The sequence below is a fragment of the Macaca mulatta genome, chromosome 5 (genome assembly GCF_049350105.2).
Source record: "Macaca mulatta isolate MMU2019108-1 chromosome 5, T2T-MMU8v2.0, whole genome shotgun sequence".
NCBI classification, from domain to species: domain Eukaryota; kingdom Metazoa; phylum Chordata; class Mammalia; order Primates; family Cercopithecidae; genus Macaca; species Macaca mulatta.
This window is the reverse complement of record NC_133410.1, coordinates 45,713,165-45,734,605: the sequence shown is the minus strand read 5'-3', so window position 1 is coordinate 45,734,605 and position 21,441 is coordinate 45,713,165. Positions and strand designations below refer to the sequence as shown.

Sequence of the window (21,441 nt, the reverse complement as noted above, 5' to 3'; positions counted from 1 at the left end):
TAGCTGATATTATAGGCATGTGACACAATGCCATGCTAATTTTTGTATTTTTAGTAGAGACAGTGTTTCTCCATGTTAGCCAGACTGGCCCCGAATGCCTGGCCTTAAGTGATCCAACCACCTCGGCATCCCAAAGTGTTGGGATTACAGGCGTGAGCCTCCATGCCCAGGCTAATCTTATGAAGTTACTCCAAAGGAAAACTAACTATTTTAAATTCAGAGAGAAAGCTTTATTTAATAAGGTTTACAAGTATATTGGATACCATAAACATGTACTAGATTGAACCATATGAAATTGCCATTTTGTAATTCAAAAAGTATCCTATAGCATTGTTTATATGATTTAAACTTTAATAAAATTTTCTTGCAGAATAGTTGTTGATCCTAAAACCTATTACATCTTAAGCATATTCATGAATTAATTTTGTAAAATAAGTTACTTGTATTATATAAGAAAAAAATCACAAATCTAGTAAGATTATGTGGAATCTAAAGCTAAAATGTTTCATAAAAGATTTAAAACAGACATCTGACATCAGCGTTATATATAGACAGAAACACGTATTCCAGTTATTTGATGTGTTGTTATTTCATAAGTGCTAGATTTCGGTTATGAAAGTTATTTAAAACGGGACAACAATACAGTCCTATGCTATTTCTGATCTTCAAAGAAAAATTTCTTGAGGACTCATTACTAAATTGTTCATTGCCTAAATGGAAGTGCTAGTTAGTCTTTCTGCCTCTGTTTCTCTCTCTGGATCTTGCAATGTATTCAGATGCAATGCCCCTGTGGACTTTGTATGTTGATCATTTCTATGAACGAAGGCAATGAATAAAACTTTAGGGTTTAAATAAAATGCAGGCACAGGACACATAGAACTTTGGCATATATTGTCTAAGGTTCTATTTAAACATTCTCTTAGAATTTAAGCCATAACGAATTGTGGTCATATTTGTTTTGCTCATTATAACAGATTTCTCTATAAATTTTATTTAGCACCTGCTATATTCACTTTGTCTTTACATGAAATGGAATAATTGAAAGTTTGCATTGTATCATATTTTCTATGACTACTCTTTGTTGCAATCATGTAGATACAGAAAAATATATATTTAACATTCGTAATTTGTGTTTATAATTTATCCAACAATCTAAACTTGATAAAGTTATTTCTAGGAAATGCATCTGTGTATGTATTTATATCTAGAATTATGTGTATAACTGTGAATATATATGCAGTATACAGTATTAATTCAGAATTCATATATGTTGAAGGGAGCTCCTCTGAACTAATATTGAATCCTTTGATCAATTTTACTATATGTTTGTTGATGAGATAATGGAGACAATAGCATTCTTTTAATGATAGAGTATTTTTTGTCCTTAAGATTTCAAGTGTTAATCATGAGCTTAATGAGAAAAGAGCCCTTCAAAATGAATATGTAATTTCTTCACTTCTTAAGAAACTAAAATGGCTAAATTATATTTTTAATTATTATTTTCATTTATACTAATAATTTGTATATGTCAATGTCTTCTGAGGGATCACCTAAACATGAATGAACAAAAGATTATTTAAATATTAATGAGCCTAATAAAATGCTGTGATGAAGACTCTACCTCTATCGAGTCTGTTGACAGTAATGACGAGTGATTTTTCTTGACTTACCAATATACTTAAACAAATGGTGGAATTTTGACTTTTAGGCTTACAGTTCAAGCTGAATGCCCAATGCACTTGGAGGATTTCCCAATGGATGCTCATTCATGTCCTCTGAAATTTGGCAGTTGTAAGTACAGGGATGAAGGTACATGTTTTGGGTCAATAATATCAGGGAAATTCAGCAGCGCTGCTTAATTGTCTAGTTTTTTTTTCTCAAATTATGAGATGATTAACAATTGTCAATAAGATATGGAAGTAAAAGCCATGCTAATTTTCCTTAAGGAACATCTCTGAAATATTATTATAATTTAATCACGGTGTTAAACAATTATAACCTATTTTTACTGCTAATAAAGAATATCATGTGTTTTAGTACATGTGTAAAATTAGACCAGGAGTTCCTTGAAGTTTAGGACTGTAATTTACCTTCTTTTCCAAGTGCTAGAACATTAAAAACTCAAATGTTACTTTTTTATCAACTAAGAATGAACTGGAAAGTATAGATTCTGTTGTTTATTAAAGTGGAAATCAGCCTGTTGCAAATGACGTGCACAGAAGCTTAGTCTGTGTCATTGTCTTCTGCTGTAACTAATGGAAGGATTTCTTTTTTTATTTCTTAAATTAAAGGAGATAATGTAGCTGCATTGCTACATTCTGGCACCTTCTATGTACATAGGACATTTCAGAAAAGGTTTTGTGCAGTTAGCTCTTCTTTAGGTCAGAGGGGTTATACCTTGTATGTCGAGAAGATGCATTCATACTTCCAGAATAATTGAAAAGGCAGAAGGTCAAATCATCTCCCTAGTCCCACATGACATTCTGGATAGGTTCAGCATAAATCCATGAACACAGCTGAGCAGCCTCTCTCTTGTGTGAGGGTGTCCTATTGCCTGACCTTTTTAGAGAATGATCTTTCTGGCACCCTCATCTTTGTCCCTTCTGAATACCTTTTGACTTTTTCTTCATTGTTGAATAGAAATGCAGTACTCCCACCTGATTAAAACTATGTATCACTGAATGGTGTGCCTTCTCGTAAACTGTATTAAGCAAAAGAAAACGGAAGAATGGTGGCTCATATGAATGCAAAACTCTCTAATTATTTTGATGATCCTACTTCTGTGGTACAATAATTGAAATCTTGTTTGTTCTTACAAAAGGTGTCAGTTCTCAATTTTCTTTGAGAATCTCCTCTTTATTTAACTACAAAGTCTTCTTTTATTGTCATGGAAACCATAACTTCAGTACTGGCATTTCTTCCAACATTATTTAATATAGTCAATCATGTTATACTATGTAAACATGATGCTGGGAAAACCACAGCAGATGCAGCAGAGAAAGAGTTATTTCCATTACATAAGTGGCATTATAGAAAAAACTGAAAAGCCTTGATACCAAAGAAGAGATTAATTCAAGATGTAATCATGCTGTAAGAAGGACTTTTTTTTTTTCTTTTAGTCGACAAGCTATTGTTATTAAGTCATCAAATATAAGTGATGTGATGGATGTCCCAATTCTGAAAATGAAATAAGCACACTTGAAAATATTTAAATAATATTTAAAAATCTCTTATACTGCATCTATGGAGTGCAGAAATATCGCATGCTTGAGAATATAGTTTTCTGTACCCAGAAGGAGCTATGAGCAACAAATAAAGTTTGCTGCTAGGCATTTTTTGTTTAAGTAATTAGCACTAATTTTGTTTTCTTCACATTTATTTTCTGACACACTGAATAAACAATTTTATGTTATTTTATTGTCTTTGCCTGTAGTAGGTGCTTGATGCATAAGTATTAAAAGTATGGACACCAGTGTGGAACAATATACAAGCCAAGCCAAAGCTGACAATGTTGGCATAACAAAGTTTGGCAGAAGCAGCTGTGAATTTTTCTTTTATTCATTTATTCCTTCTTTACTTGAAAGCCGTCTTCTTCCCTACCCCCACTCCACAAAAAGATTGGATTTCAGGAACTTCGTCATTGTCCTCAATCAAAAGAAGCATTTTTTTCTGTGTGCTTACAATTTTAAATTCAGTCCTGTTTTGTTTTATTCCTAGTGCTGCACATCTTTGAATTTTTCCTTGTTGTTTAACTTGATTTTAGAATTTCTGAATGAAAGTCTAGGGATAATCTATTCATTAAAACAAAAGAAGCTGTAAATTGTCTTTCAGATTAAAAACTGATAGGTAAAAATATTTTTGAAATATTTTTCCTGGTTACCAAATATTAAGAATCAGTTGGTATACATCTGCTTAATGCAACAAGGACTCAAAAATGGGTTAATTAACACAAACAAGATTATTTAATGATAGCTTAATTTAGAAGTGGAATTCCTAATGAATTTTGTAAAACTGTCTTTCTCTCCTTTGATACTTTACTGAGAAACATTATTATGACCTCTTGGCTTATATGTGTGTTGATGTATATAACTCCCTTTTTTCGGGAGAGGCTTTAATCTGCACTGCATACATTTTTTGCTGCATTATTTTCACCATACACAGAATCTCAAAACTATATTCTTATCTAACTAATGAAGTGCAGTAGCTGCTTTTTCAAAAGACATATGAAGAATCAGTCACTTTCCTTAATAAACTCTTAAGCTCTTCTCTAGAGTTCCCTCTTCCATAGCAGTAAAGAACATAGTTAAAATATTATGACTTAATTTATTAATCTAGTGAGAGTGAATTGAGAATCTTTCTTCTGTATGTCAGACACTATACCCGGTCCTGGAGGTACAGGCATGAATCAGAGTTGCTGCCTATCAGAATCTCATTAGTGCCTTTAAAATATCATCTCTTTTATAGGGTTTCATTTTTTCTTATTTATGTTTGAAAGAAACATTATAATTCAAAAGTGATGTCGTTCTACTTAAAAAAAAACTTCATAATTTATGGACAACTACAGAGTATTCTGGGGCCCTTCCGACGTAAATTAGATCACTTGATGCATCTTTTTGTTAAATTCTGTGCCATTTAAAATTTTATTGGAGAGTCAGAATATGTATTCATGGGGGAAACAAAACAAGCCACTTGATCTACAAATGAGTTGCTAGTTACTCACATTAGTAATGTTGCTGTTTAATTTTCTCAGTGTAATCAATCATTAATGATTAATGAATTGAAATTAATTAGAAAACTAAACCTTAGAATAATTAAAATTCATTCATATCAAATCATATGAACATTTCTCTGCTATTAAAAGTATATACATATATAAATATATACATATATATACATTTTTAGAATCCTATTTCAAAAATTGCTTCACATAATATAATTTAATTGTGAATGTAGGTGACTATATATGTAGTGGTAATGGTGTTTCACTGATACTGACATTTAGTAGCAACATTCAGAAAACCAGACAACATTGGCATTAGACAATGCCAAGTATGTCATTAGAAAACACAAACTCATAATCATATACTCTATTGTTACTGATGGTTGAGTGGAAATTGATTTGCAATCACAGACTTTATATCAATTTCAGAACCAGAGTCACCACAGTATGGTGCTATTAAAGTTAGGAAAATTATAGATTGCAGAGAATGAGATTTCCAGTGTCCTAGAGAGCTGGAGGTAGAACTATTGCCAGAGACAACTGGCCCTTTCTGTCCCTTAATTGGTAATGTGACTGTAATGTTGAATTTTGCTCAAGAACTAGAGGTAACTATACTTCTAAACATTCTCATGAGTAAAAGTGCATAGAAGTTCTTTAGAAAGTCAGTAGTATAGAAAGAATTACCTGTTATTCAACTGTGGGGGGACTCTGCCTACATGGAGAGGTTATCTGTTCCGCAGTGGTGCATAGAGAGGTAAGAAAATGCCACTGCCAGAGAAAGGCTAAGACCAGACATGTTGCCTGCATGCCAGGTCTGAAGTCATCTTACTTCTGCTAAGTTCTTCATCCAATAAATCAGGAAGTTATGTCTGATCTGGTTGCATTTTTTTCCTCTTCCTGCCAATCCATAGTTAAACTGGGATGCTATGAATGTGTAGTCTAGGATATCTGTGTGCATTAATTCATTTTAAAATGAGCATGATTTTAAAAGGATTTGCAACTTGATGCAAGTATAGCATTATTATTTGTCTTACATGTTTTATAATAATTTTTATTCTAATGAAATGCATTGTATCATGATAGCTAACTCATTTAACTCTTAACTAGGATACATTTATGTCCAAACATTAATATAATTTTGAATTATGATTTTTATCTTATGTGTGATTGCTATTTATAAATAAGCTAAACAGCTTATTTTACCACAGTGTCTTCATATGCTACCTTTGGCCTAAAGGAGATGTTCTAATCATCTCAGGGCCCAGGAATTGTAATAGATTCTAACAAGAAATTTGCTCTTCATCTTTCAAAGTGGTTGCAATAAATATACTGTCAAGGTCGTGATCATCTCTTTTGGTCCACTTCATAACTCTCATACTGAAGTAAATTCAAATGAGACATTTTTGCCCTAAATGTGACGTTTAAGTATTAGTATTGAAAGTATATAGTGACTGTATGACATACACAACCATTCGTGTAGCACTAGATTGATGGTTCTTATGAAAATGCTTAAAATATTATTTTTCCTGATTTCCTATAGATGCATATACAACTTCAGAGGTCACTTATATTTGGACTTACAATGCATCTGATTCAGTACAGGTTGCTCCTGATGGCTCTAGGTTAAATCAATATGATCTGCTGGGCCAATCAATTGGAAAGGAGACAATTAAATCCAGTACAGGTTAGTAAAATTCTTCTTAAAAAAAAAATGGTGCTTAAGAATATTAATAGGTTAAAGGACTTAGAAGTGTGTCAGATTGCTTGAAATCTTTTGCTCTTGAGGTCCAAGAACTAGCAGCGTAGGCTGTGTTTGGGAGCTTCTTAGACATTTGGAATCTTAGGCCCTACTCCTTATTAAATCAGAATCTACACTTTAACAAGATTCCAAGATTAATAGTTGCATTGAAGTTTGAGAAACACTGGCCTAAAATGCACTATGTATTTGCAACATATGTGTCTTCTCAAAGTAATAAATTTTAATTTTTACCTTTTGACAAGTGATTTTTTTTTTTTTTTTTTTTTTTTTTTTTTTTTTTTTTTTTTTTTGAGACAGAGTCTTGCTCTGTTACCAGGCTGGAGTGCAGTGGCACGATCTCGGCTCACTGCAACCTCCACCTCCTGGGTTCAAGTGATTCTTCTGCCTCAGCCTCCCGAGTAGCTGGGACCACAGGCTCGCCACCATGCCCACCTAATTTTTGTATTTTTAGTAGAGATGGGGTTTCACTTTGTTGGCCAGGATGGTCTCGATCTCCTGACCTCGTGATCAGCCTGCCTCTGCCTCCCAAAGTGCTGAGATTACAGACGTGAGTCAGTGTGCCCGACCAACAAGTGATAATTTCTTTAGTGTTCTATTTTTTCACCCCTATTCTAGATAATTTATGATTATTCAACTTTTGATATTGATAATTACTACAGACCCATGTAGAAAGCTGATTCCCTCTCTGAGGGCCACCTTCATTTAAAAATATTAATAAATAAATAAAAATAAAAAGACAAAAAGAAAAAGCTGTGTGGACTAATTATTGAGATTTGGCAATAATTAAAACACAGGGAGCAGAAAGGAAGGTAGATATGAGGATTAGATAGAAGTAACTGAAGCAAATTAGCACAGACATAAAACAGTGAAAAATTCAGAATTGGCGATAGGGTTAAAAGTGGAAAAATGAGGGCCAGAATATCAGTCTTGGAGATGTGGCCAGAGATCAATACTTTTGGAGCCAGAGAGCACTGAGTTAAAACAATCAAAACAGAGACTTGAGGTTTATACCAGAGGGAATGAGGGGCCTAACCAAGTAAAATAAACCATTGGCAGAGAGCATTTATGAATTCTGAATTCCCTTGGTCAATAAGCATGACTTAGAGAGGAAAACAAATACAAATTGAACATCTCTAATTTGAAAATATAAAATCCAAAATGCTCCAAAAAAAAAAAAAAAGAAAAGGAAAAAAAAAACCTTTTTGAGTGCTGACATGATACTCAAAGGAAATACTCATTAGAGCATATTATATTTTATATATTTTGATTAAGGATGCTCAATTTGTAATAATGTAAATTTTCCAAACTCTGAAAAATCTAAACCCTGAAACACTTCTAGTTCCACATATTTAACATAAGAGGTATTTAATCTATACCATATCATGGGATGTGCACTGCAGGTTTTTTGATACTAAAATTTTCTTTTAAACACTCATGCTATGCTAAGGAGGCTTTTAAAGGTGATATAAATTTCCTGACGTATATGTGATATATTATTTTTTTAAAATATCAGTTTTTGTTCTACCTCTGATCCCTTCTATTTCTTAAATGTTCAAACTATTGACTATTACTCTTTGAGCTTCTTAAATTTTTCTTCCAGGTGAATACACTGTAATGACAGCTCATTTCCACTTGAAAAGAAAAATTGGGTATTTTGTGATTCAGACTTACCTGCCTTGCATCATGACTGTCATTCTCTCCCAAGTTTCATTCTGGCTTAACAGAGAATCTGTGCCTGCAAGAACTGTGTTTGGTGAGTGAATATACACTTTCCAGTACAGCACATTATGTTTCATAGCACACTTTCAAAAACACTATCTCTCTTGATCCTCAAACTAATTCTTTGTAGTATATGGGGTGGGGAGTATTGTTTTTGCCTTGTAGCTGAGGTAGTAGGCTCAGAGTGGTAACATAGTGCTATGCTGTTAATAAGGGATATAAGGAAAAAAAGAGTACTCAGATATTCTGAAAACACACTTAGACTTCTTTCTGTTAAATCATACTGCTGTTCAACATTTGTCCTTACTATATTTATATAAGGAGAATTTTCTTAGAAGTTTTGATTTACAGTCTCACTATCATATTTCTAGGCTTTCTATATTTTTCTGTTGTTTTTAGATGAAGAGTGATTATCTTATTATCTTACAACTTTAAGTTAGAAACAGAGGTAGAAAGGGAGGGAAGAAGAGAGACCTCATTCACTTTTGTTAGTGTTTGATTTTCTTGAATAAAACTAGGGAGGGGAATTTTTAAATTTAGAGTATGGAATTCCATATAGCTAGACATTATATGTTTGTTTTGGTTTTGTTTTGAGATGACTAAATATATTAGTACTTTAAATGAGACAGAGAGAAGCTGGTGCAATGCCTCATGCCTCTAGTCCTACCAGGTTGGAGGCCAAGACGGGAGGATCCCTTGAGCCCAGGAGTTGGAGACCATTCTGGGCAATATGGCAAGACCCTGTCTCCCTAAAAAAAAAAAAAAAAGTTAGCTAAGCTTGGTGGCACACCTATAGTTGCAGCTACTTGGGAGGCTGCAGCTACTTAGTTGCAGCTACAGGAGGATCGCTTGAACGTGGGAGATTGAGGCTGTAGTGAGCTGTGATCATGCGGTTGCACTCCAGCCTGAGTGACAGAGCAAGACCATGTCTCAAAAAAAAAAAAAAAAGAAATGCCATGAGTTTATTTAATAACAAAGTTCATTTTCTTGATTGAAACCATGCAGAGGAATTTGGTTACTGTTTTTTTGGATATATACATATATAAATTGGGCCAAGCAGGTTTTGTAACAAAGTAGATTACCTTTGTGTGTTTGGTCCACTCTTTCATTTAGGAAAGTTTTATTGAGGACTTATTTTGTTAGATACTGTACCAGGCCCTAGAGATGCAAATATGACAAAATATAGTCAGTGAATTCAATTACTTGGTATAATGGATGGCACTGTATAACCAAGAAGGGTAATAAGGTAAAGATCTTGTAAAAGAGGCATAGAAAAGTTATCATAGAAAACAGCAACATGGATCCTTCCTAGAGCTGAGTAAGTGGCTGAGTTACCATTTGAACTGAGACTTGGAAGATGAGTTGGAGTTTCCCAGGCCGATGAGATGGGGCAAGAATCCTAGCTCAAAAGAATAGATTGTGCAGTGACATTAAGGGATGAAAGACAATGGTATGTTCATTGAAAGGGAGCTGTTTCAGTGGCAGTGGAGATATAGATAGAAAATAGTTTGAGGCCTAGATGAGAAGGGACTTACAGGTCATCGTAATAAAATGTACTTTTAACAGGTTATACCAAGTCACTATGGTGTTTTGGACCATAACATGTCTAAAGCTGTCAGAACAATGCCTAGCATTTAATAAATGGTATATAATTGTTAGCTATCCTTTTTCAAAACCACTTTGTTGAGGTTGATTGACATGTAAAAATCTGTACATATTTAATGTTGATTGACATGTAAAAATCTGTACATATTTAATCTAGTTGAAACAACTCTTTCAATTTGGGGAATAGAATACATCTGTGAAACTATCACTACCATCAAAGATATAGAAGTATTCATTACCTCCCCCAATTTTTCCCACCTCCTTTATTATTATTGAGTTGTGTGGAGGGAGGAAAGGTAAGGATACTTAACATAAGATGTACTCTCATCACAAATTTTAAGAAGACAATACATTGTTTTTAGCTGTAGCCACATGCTGTATAGTAGATCTCCAGATCTAATTTATCTTGCTTAACTAAAGGTATTATTCTTATTATTAATCTGATCCTATTTGTACTTTAGAAAGATATGACATCTTTGCAGAGGATGAATTGAAAGACAGAAATTACAAGAGGTACGGGAAAAGTTAAGAGGCTACTAACATAGCTCATATGAGAAATTATTAGGTTATTTTAAAAGAAGACAGTAGAAAAAAAGGAAGAAAGAAAAGAAAAGATGTTTGAGAGAGAGAATCAATGGATTCGGTGAAGATATGTAACAATCATAGCAAAAAGAATAATTTAGGCTAACGTAGAATTTTTCTTGGATAATTTAAGTGGATAATGTTGCTATTAATAAAAGAAAACATGAAGAGAGAGGGCAAATAGGAAAACTGATTGTAGTTTGAGTTATGTGTATTTTGATGTTCCTTATACTATCAATTTGATGTTCAGTAGACAATAGAAATAAGTATCTGGAACACAGATGAATAGTAGAAACTATTGATAAATATGACAATCATTAGTGACAAGATGATAGAATTTGTAAGTCTAGAACTTATCTCCAAGAAAAATTAGGTGGGTGAATGTGAGATCAGAGGTTGGAATCTTTAAAAATCCTAAAATTGCAGAATAAAAACGATCTAATTGGAATGACCAGAAAATAAGGAAGGAAACCAGAGGATGACAATTTTCTAAAAGGAAAAGATGTTAATTTCAACATCTCAAAATGCGCGTGCACGCGCACACACACACACACACACACACACACACAGATCCATACTGAATATATGATATCAAATGTGCATTGATAAGTCTAAAATGCATTGAATCCATTTGACTAGTAGAAGGTTACCGATCTTCAGGAATTAAATTAGTAAAGTTGCTTTGGACTGAAATAGGATTGAAATTGAAATAAGAAATAAGAAAGGAAAAAAGCTGAGTATATAATCAATTTGGAAGAAGAAAAAGATTAAGACAACTATACAGAAAGGTGAGTCATTGTCATCATTATTATTGATACATAATTATTAACATGAAAATTTGAACAACATGGGGAACTACTTTATAAGAAGCCACATGCTATGCATGTTGCATACTTCCTTACTTATTGTTTTCCAACAAAGTAGATTATAATATGTCTTTTTTTTCTTTCTTTTTTTTTTTTTATAATATCTCTTCTCTTAGGAGGAAAGAAATGAGGCTCTAAAATTTTAGGTATCTTGTCTAAGACCTTAAAGCAGAGCTTTACTCCAAGGCTTAAGTTCCTTAAATTACATATGCTGCTGTCATGACTCTCCTTTAAGCAGGAGGTATCAAGAAAGAGTAAGAAAATTGAACATTTGTATAGAAGAGGGAAGAATTTCAGATGAACAATTACCTAAAGAAAATACTTGGAACGTGGTTGGGTTGACCAAAAAATAAAAAAAATTAAAAAGAAACCCAATTCTCCAACACGTAATAAGCAACGCATAGCAGACTTTGTTGGTACTTTCCTCTTTCCAAATTTTTGTCTGGCTGTTTAACAAACACATGTTTTTTTAATCTTAGAAAAACGTTTTATATTATTACATTATTGCGGAATAATGTAATATTTTAGAGACTATGTCACTAACTAGAAACATGATTCAAATGGTAAATAACCTCAAGGTATTATATTGAGTTAAAATTGCAACCTAGTTGTGTAAGATTAATAACAAAACCATTTAGCAGACTAGATTTGATGGGAAAATTTTAGAAAGAACTACACAAACACAACATGCATCAGAAATAAAGGAGTAAGAACAGGAGTGAATGAAGAGGATAGTAAAAAGAGCAATTTTTAAAAAGTGAATGCACCTACATAAATTTCTTTTACATTTCAGGAATAAAAACTTTAAATCAGGATATGTCTGCCAAATCAAATTTAACTTAGGGTTACAAACATTTGTTTGTTATTACAATGTCACTTATGTTTCCTTTGTACTAATATTACACATGCTCATAATCTATTCCATTTCATTACAGAATATTTGAAGCATTTCACATGGTGCTACATAAGTTGATTATTTTCCAAATAAATGCTTTGTTCAATATTTTTTGCTCAGTGAACAAGAAGGTGATATTTTCATGACCTATAATTGAATTATGTAGAATATAATTTTAATATTAATAATTAGGATATATGATTCTAATAATCATATATATGTATAATGTATGATCTTTTAAAAACTGTACATTTAAGAAATAATATGCCCTCACTATATTTAGCAGTTAAACCTAGGCATTATACTAGAATTTTATAGAAAATTCCAAGATAATTATAGTCTACAATTTTAGTTTATACACAATTTTCAATGTGTGGCACATACAATATATTAATACACTAATATCTTCACTTGTTAGTGTCCTAAACGTTTCTTAAAAAGCTCCCCTTTCCTTGTTCTCTTTTGGTGCTTTATAAATGCGTATATCATGGCAAAAATTAAATTTCATTATGGTAATTCTCTTTACACAGATTTCTCATTCTCCAGTCAGAGAGTTTCTACACACAGTTATTAACATAGAGCTTAGGACATTTTAAGTGCTATAAAATATATGATAAATAAATGACAGATAAGTTGGTGGAGGGACAATAAAGTGATCTATAGCAATGGACAATCTCTCCAAATTAAACTCTCCAAATGAACAATATCAAAAAATTAGAACAAGTTCAATTCTAAGCATCATCATATGTGTTTCCACTATTGTGAGTACAATAAAACAAAACAAAGCCCACATACACCCATACATATACAGAACTATAAAGATTGTCTCTGTAAGAAAAACACATATTAAGAGTTTTAAAAGAACACATAGGAAATGTAAGCAAAGAACATTAATAAAATGATGAGCACAATTACAAAGAGATAATCTTGGAATAATAAAATTGAGAAACAAGAAAACAGAAGAGACAGTGAAAGAAAAAAATTACAACGCAAAAACAGCAATTACACATTCTTCTCAAATGAACATGAAACATATTTTAGAATAGGACTTATATTAGGCTATAAGGAATTCTCAATAAATGTTAAAAGGTTGAAATAATACGAAGCCTCTTCTCTCAACACATTGGAATAAAGCCAGAAGCAACTGTAGAATGAAAACTGGAAATTTTACCCATATATGGAAATCAAATAACACACTCTTAAACAACCAATGGATTAAATAATAAATCACATGGGAAATTATAAAACTCTTTGAGGGAAATTAAAATGAAAACACAGCATACCAAAACTTACGAGATGCAGTGAAGTCAATGCTCAAAGGAAAATTTGTAGCTATAAATGCTTACATTAAAAAATATGGAAGATCTCAAATAAATAACTTTACATTCTAAGGGAATAAAAACATATGGACAAACTAAACCCAAAGGCAGTAGAAGAAAAGAAATAATAAAGATTAGATCAGAGGTAAATGAAATCTAGAATTAAAAAAAAAATGGCATCAACAAGACCAAAATTTGGTTCTTAGAAAATATCTGTAGAATTGACAAATCTTAAGTTAGATTGCCTCAGAAAAAGAGAGAAAAATCAAAAACTAAAATCAGAAAGTAGGGCATTACTCGGGATTATAAATAATGATATCACACCAACACGTTAAATAATTGTATTAGGGTTCCCTAGAGGGACAGAACTGAGATATATATGTGTGTGTGTGTATATATGTATATATGTACATGTGTGTATATATGTATATATGTACATACGTACACATGTGTATATATGTATATATATGTATATATGTACACATATACACGTACATATACATATATACATGTGTGTATATATACACATATACACATGTACATATATACATATATACACACACACATACATATATCAGTTTATTAAGTAGTATTAATTCACATGAACACAAGGTCCCACAATAGGCCAACTGCAAGCTGAGGAGCAAGGAGAGCCAGTCTGAGCCCCAAAGCTGAAGAATTTGGAGACTGATGTTTGAGGACAGGAAGCATCTAGCACAGAAGAAAGATGTAGGCTAGGAGGCTAAGCCAGTCTAATCTTTTCATGTTTTTTCTTTTTTTTTCTTTTTTTCCTGCTTTATATTCTGGCTGCACTGGCAGCTGACTAGATGGTTTCTACCCATATTAAGGGTGGGTCTGCCTCTCCCAGTCCACTGAATCAAATGTTAATCTCCTTTGACAACACCCTCACAGACATTCCCAGGATCAATACTTTGCATCCTTCAATCCAATCAAGTCGACAGTCAGTATTAACCATCGCAAATCCACCCCTTGTCAACTTGATCCCGTACACATCTCCTGAGATCATACATAATCTTCAAATAACGACAATAATAAGGTCATAATTACACCTAAGTTAATACAACTGTCTTTTGTACAACTGGAAATGCGCCAATCCCCAACCCAAATGCGAATACATCAAGTTAACAATATGAAGTCAGTAAATCTTGTGTCACATGATAAAGGAAAATGAGAACAAAATGAAGGCATTTTCTTTGTACAGGTGTATACATGCACAAACATTTTTAACAAAAGAAAGAGGAAATAGTCATGACAATGAATTCCTTGTATCTGCAACTGGTCCAGTGGTCATAGTTGGTATTGATGACTACCTTCTTCTACCACCCATTCTGTATTTCCTTTGCCTTCAGCAAGCACCTCAGCAGGTGTTTTTTTTTGTTTGTTTGTTTTTTGTTTTTCTGGTGGAGTAACCCAAACCTTCATTCCTGAAGTGTCTGGGCCATTTGTAGTCCTGCCTGGGTTGGGTTGTTCTAGTTTCCCATTAACTTTAATGACAGGACATGGTAATACTAAGAGATGCCCTAATGGATCTGCTGTATTACTTGCATGCTCTTCCTTACCTCTGTTATGGAGTAGTAGACTGATTTCATTTTGATAGATCCCAGCCAATAACGTAACTCCTTTCTTAGTCTGTTGACTTAAAGATAGCAGGAACCCAAAGTGTCTAGGTGGCAATCTTAACTTGTAGTTTAAAGGAATCATTGATGTGTCCTCTGGTGCCAGCATTCCTCCCTCTGGAACTAAGATCTCTAAGACAGCAGAACGTAATGTCGTGGGAACAAGAAGCAAAAATTTTGCTAGTGGATCTCTAGGAGTGATGGTGAGTGGTACCACTTCTACTTCCACCCCTTGATTCCTGGACCCATGAATCCTGGCCATGGGAAAAACAGTATCTTATATGAGATGCTCATTCAGAGCATACATGGTCTTCTGGAGAACTTTGCCCCAGCCCTGCAAAGTATTGTCACCTAGTTGGTTTTGTAATTGTGACTTCAAAAGGTCATTTCACCGTTCTATCAATCCAGCTGCTTCAGGATGATGGGGAACGTGATATAAACAATGAATTCCATGAGCATGAGCCCACTGCCTCACTTATTTAGCCATAAAGTGAGTGTTTTGGTCACAGACAATGCTATGTGGAATACCATAATGATGGATAAGGCATTCCATGAGTCCACAGATGATAGTCTTGGCAGAAGCATTGCGTGAAGGATAGGCAAACCCATATCAGGCATAAGTGTCCATTCAAGTGAGAACAAACCTCTGCCTTTTCCGTGATAGAAGAGGTCCATTATAATCAAACTTCCACCAAGTAGTTGGGCTGATCACCCCGAGGAATGGTGCCACATTGAGGGCTCAGTGTTGGTGTCTGCTGCTGGCAAATTGGGGACTCAGCAGTGACTGTAGCCGGGTCAGCCTTGGTGAGTGAAAGTCCATGTTGCTGAGCCCATGCATAAGCTCCATCCCTGCCACCATGGCCACATTGTCCATAGGCCCATTGGGTAATGACAGGCATGGCTGAGGAAAGAAGCTGGGTAAGGTCCATAGACCAGATCATCATATCCACTTCATTATTAAAATCCTCTTCTCCTGAGGTCACCCGTCGGTGAGCACTCACATGGGATAAAAATACCTTCACAGTTGTTAACCACGCAGAGGGGTCCATCCACATACCTCTTCCTCAAATTTCTTTGTCACCAATTTTCCAATCATGCTTCTTCCAAGTCCTTGACCATCCATCCAAACCATTAGCTACAGCCCATGAATCAGTATATAATCGCACGTGTGGCCAGTTCTCCTTCAATGCAAAGTGAACAACCAGATGCACAGTTCAAAGCTGCCCACTGGAAAGATTTCCCTTCACTGCTGTCCTTCAGGGATGTCCTAGAAAGGGGCCGTAGTGCTGTAGCTGTCCACTTTTGGGTGGTGCCTGCATATCATGCAGAACCATCTGTGAACCAGGCTTAAGTCTTCTCTTCTTTTGTCAACTGATCATAGGGAACTCCCCATGAGGCCACTGGTGAAGGCTGGGAGAGAGAAGGCAGGGTGGCAGGAGTGAAGACCATGGGCATTTGAGCCACTTCCTCATGTAATTTACTGGTGCCTTCAGGACCAGCTTGAGCCTGATCACATACATATCACTTCCATTTGATGATGGAGGGCTGCTGTGCACGACCCACTTTATGTCTAGATGGGTCAGAAAGCACCTACTTCGTTGTAGGCAGTTCAGTTTGCAAGGTGAATTGATGACCCATAATCAAATGTTCATGTTCTACCAAAGCCCAGTAATGGGCCAAGAGCTGCCTCTAAAAAAAAAAAGTAGTTATCTGCAAAAGATGGCAGGGACTTTGCTCCAAAATCTTAGAGGCCTCCCTTGTGATTCACCTATGGGGGCCTGCCAAAGGCTCCAAGCAGCATCCCTATCTGCCTCTGATACCTCAAGCATCATTGGATCTACTAGGTCATATGGCCCAAGTGGCAGAGCAGCTTACACAGCAGCCTGGACCTGTTGCAGAGACTTCTTCTGTTCTGGACGCTCTCAAAACTGGCAGCCTTTCAGGTCACTCAATAAATGGGATGGAGTGACACACCAAAATGAGGAATGTGTTGTCTCCAAAATCTAAATAGATCCACTGAGAATTGTGCCTCTTTCTTGGTTGTAAGAGGGGCCAAATGCAGCAACTTTTCCTTCACCTTAGAAGGAATATCTCGAAATACTGGACTCCTAGAAATTTTACTGAGGTAGAAGTGCCCTGAATTTTAGTCAGATTTATTTTTCATCCTCTGGCACACATGCGTCTCACCAATAAGTTCAATGTGTTTGTTACTTCTTGCTTGCTGGTTGCAGTTAGCATAGTGTAATCAATATAATGGACCAGTATGATATCTTGTGGAAGCCAAAGTGACTAGTTTCTCTCTGAATAAGATTATGACACATAGCCAGAGAGTTGATATACCCAACGTAGGAAAGTAAAGGAGTGTTGCTGGCCTTGCCAGCTGAAGGCAAATTGCTTCGGGAGGGCCTTATGGACAGGAAGGGAGAAAAAGGCATTTGCTGAGTCAATGACTGCATACCAGGTACCATGAAATGTGTTAATTTGTTCAAGCAATGAAACCGCATCTGGTACAGCAGCTGCAATTGGAGTCATCACTTGGTTAAGCTTATAATAATCCACTGTCATTCTCCAAGATCCATCTGTCTTTTGCACAGGTCAAATAGAAGAATTGAATGGGGATGTGGTGAGAGTCACCACCCCTGCTTTTTTCAAGTCCTTGATGGTGGCACTAATCTCTGCAGTTCCTCCAGGGATGCGATATTGTTTTTTATTTACTATTTTTCTAGGTAGAGGTAGCTCTAAAGGCTTACATTAGGCCTTTTCCACCATAATAGTGTTCACCCTACCCGTAAGGGAGCCAATGTGTGGGTTCTGCCAGCTGCAAAGTATGTCTGTGCCAATTATACATTCTGGCAGTGGGAAAATGACCACAGGATGAGTCCAGGGCCCGACTGGACCCACTGTATGTCAGACCTCAGTTAAAACTCCATTAATTCCCTGACCTCCATAAGCCACTACTTTAACTGGAGGACCACGTGATGTTTTGGATCCACTGGAATCAACGTCAGCTCAGAGCCAGTGTCCAGTAGTCACTGAAATGTCTGATTATTTGCCTTTCTCCAATGCACAGCTCCCTGGTAAAAGGTCAGAGGTCTCCTTGGGGAAGGATAGGAGAAAGATTAATGGCATGAATTGTTGGTAGTGTGGTGGGGTCCTTTCTCAAAGGGACCCCCCCTTCATTCAAGGGGTTCTGGCTCAGGAAACTGGCTCAAGTCTGGAAACTGATTTAGGGGCCATGATTCTGTTTTTATAATTCTGAAATTAGTCTTCTGTCCATTCAACTCGAAAGTTTTCTGCTTATATAAACTAAATAGGAATATAAACTAGATCGGAATGCAGTAGGCTTTCCGTAAATTTCACTTGTAGAAACATCGTGATTAGTTAGCCAATGCCAGAGCTCTATACGATTCAGACTATTCTGATTGCTGTTGTGCCTCTGCTGTCCATTACGGTAGCTCCACTCACTTTTCCTTTGAGGGCTGAGTGCCACTACTTGGCCCCTGCGAACTTGGGATCCAATTATTCCCATTATATTTAAATTTTGTAGTTGAGTGACTACAATTGTCACCGTTAGATCTGACATAGAGAGAGGAGCAATTACAGGGCTCTTCAAAGATGGAGGTGCTGCCCTCACAAATCTATTTTGCAAAGCACTGAGGGTATATCTTCTAGGCCCTCCCAGCTGGGATGAGTAGGTCTAAAGTGAGTAATCCACTCCACCATCCCAATCCCTAAGCCTTTAGATCCCTTCCTCTGCATTAAACCAAGGGAGATCACGCATTTCCAGCTCACTCACAGTGGGCCATCTTTTAACTCATATTTCACCTAAACAATCAAATAAACTTTTAGAACCTTTTTTAACTCCCTGAGCTGCAACATTAAATGTAGAATCTTTACTTAGTGTGCCCAAATCGACAAATTCAGCCTGATCCAACTCTGTGTTTCTTCAACCATTATCCTATTCATCAGAGTTTACAAGCTCAGCTTCATCAGCGTCCTCCCACACATCTCCATTCCAAGTTGCAGTGTCCCATTCTTTTCTGATCAATGCCCTCACTAACAGTAGAAACCTGGCGAGGCTGTACATGCACCTCTTGTTGCAGGTCAGCCACTTGCATGATAAGAGCTTGTGTCTGATTTTTCACTATTTCAGCTCTTTGTCTACAGGAGATAAGACTCTCACTCAGGGCAATCTTAGCGGATTTGAGGCTCGGTATCTGCTTCTGAAGCCCAGAATTAGAATCCCTGAGTTAATCATTTGTTTTTCATCACTTTTTCCAGTGAACTTAGGAGCAACCAACCAACTTCTTTATGTTTCTTGGTTCTCCACATTCAGTCGAAGTTATTATGTATAGAGTCCCTGAACTCCTTTCCTCTCTCTAGCCATGAATCAGGAGTGTCAAATGCATTTATTTGGCATAACTCTCTAAACAGTTCATACCAAGGATCATCGGTGTTCTCCATACTATTAGAAGTACAGTTCTTAGCATTTTGGGGTCTAATTATATTAACAACAGTCAACTTCAGGAATCCCAAAACGATTGAAAGAACTCCATCCTTAATATTTTATTCCTCTATAAACACTTCTGACACAAAAGTATGTATTAGTCAGGGTTCTCTAGAGAGACAGAACTAATAGGATATATATATAAAATATATACACATATATATGAATATATATGTGAATATATATATATTTATTAATAGTATTAACTCACATGATCACAAGGTCACACAATAGGCTGTCTGCAAGCTGAGGAGCAATGAAGCCAGTCTGAGACCCAAAGCTGAAGAACTTGGAGTGCAAAGTTTGAGGGCAGACAGCATTCAGCATGGGCAAAATATTTAGGCTGGGAGGCTAAACCAGGGTAACTGTTTCACGTTTTTCTGCCTGCTTTTTAATCTGGCCATGCTGGCAGCTGATTAGATCTTGCCTACCCAGATTAATGGTGGGTCTGCCTTTCCCAGCCCACTGCCTCAAATGTTAGTCTCCTTTGGCAGCACCCTCACAGACACACCCATGATCAATACTGTGCATCCTTCAATCCAGTCAAGTTGAAACTCAGTATCAGCCATCACAATAACCTAGACACATTCCTAGAAAAATGCATTCCTAATAATGGATACATTCCTAGAAAAACACAAATTAACAATCCTGACCAAAAAAAAAAAAAAAATAGGAAAACTCAACAGACCTATTATAAGTGAATAATTTCCATAAGTAAGCAAAAACCTTCCAACAACAACAAGTCGAGCACCAGAGGGCTAATATTTGTTTAATTCTACCAAATACTTTTAAAAGAATTAACACCAATCATCTCCAAACTCCTCCAAATAATTGAAGATTAAATAACACTTCCCAACACATTCTGTGTGGTCAGAATTACCATCATACCAAAGTCAGACAAAGATACCTCAAGAAAACTATATGTTAATATCTGTTATGAATAGAGATGCAAAAATCCTTAACAAAACACAAGCAATGTAAATCCAACCACACATGAAAAGATTATACACCAAGACCTGTGGAACTTAGATAAACAAGGATGGGTCAACATAAGAAAGGCAATCAATATACTATACCCCATTAATGTAATATTTCAAAGGGGATAACAAATGCCAAAAAAACACAAAACTCCTATTTTATGAGGAATTTGTCACATAGTCACAAATTAATGTAGAGAAGTGACATTTCTGAAATATCACTTATCTCCCATTAATTTCCTTATGTTTTTCATTACTACGTAATTATTCCTTGAAATTGTATTCCTGTATTATATATATGCCAAAAGAAACCAAAATAAAAATTACTTTTTTGCTTAAAAACAATTTTAACAATGTTGATCTCGCAATGTTTTAACAATGCGAGATCAATGCACAATAATCAGTTTGATTATTTACATCAGAAGTGAAAAATTCAAAAGAAATTTAAGAAAATATCATTTATAATAATATCTCAAAGAATAAAATTCCTAAAACTAAATTTAACCAAAAAGATGAAAGACTTATCCACTGAAAACTACAAATCATTGCTGAAAGAAAATGTAAAAGATGTAATTAAATAGAAAGACCTTCTATATTCAGGGATTGGAAGATTTAATACTGTTAAAATGGCAATAATCTCAAAAAAGATCTACAGATTCAATTCAATACTTGTGGAAAATTCGGTGGCTTTTTTTTTTTCAGAAATTCAAAAACTGGTTCTCAAGTTTATATGGAATCAAAAGGAGCCTGAAGAAAACAAAACAATATTGAAGATTTAAAACAAAACTGGTATACTCACATTTTCCAATTTGGCACCTACTACAAAGCTGCAGTAATCAAAACAGCCTGGTGCTG

General features: G+C 35.2%; 1 protein-coding gene across 3 annotated transcripts in view; it reads left to right on the top strand.

Moving 5' to 3' along the window:
* Window positions 1-21,441, top strand: part of GABRA2 (gamma-aminobutyric acid type A receptor subunit alpha2) — a 148,786-nt gene that overhangs the window by 82,404 nt on the left and 44,941 nt on the right. For all 3 annotated transcript variants that reach the window (XM_015138316.3, XM_078001759.1, NM_001261668.1), the window contains 3 exon segments: window positions 1,709-1,791; window positions 6,261-6,404; window positions 8,080-8,232. In XM_015138316.3, coding sequence (XP_014993802.1) covers window positions 1,709-1,791; window positions 6,261-6,404; window positions 8,080-8,232 — 380 coding nt within the window.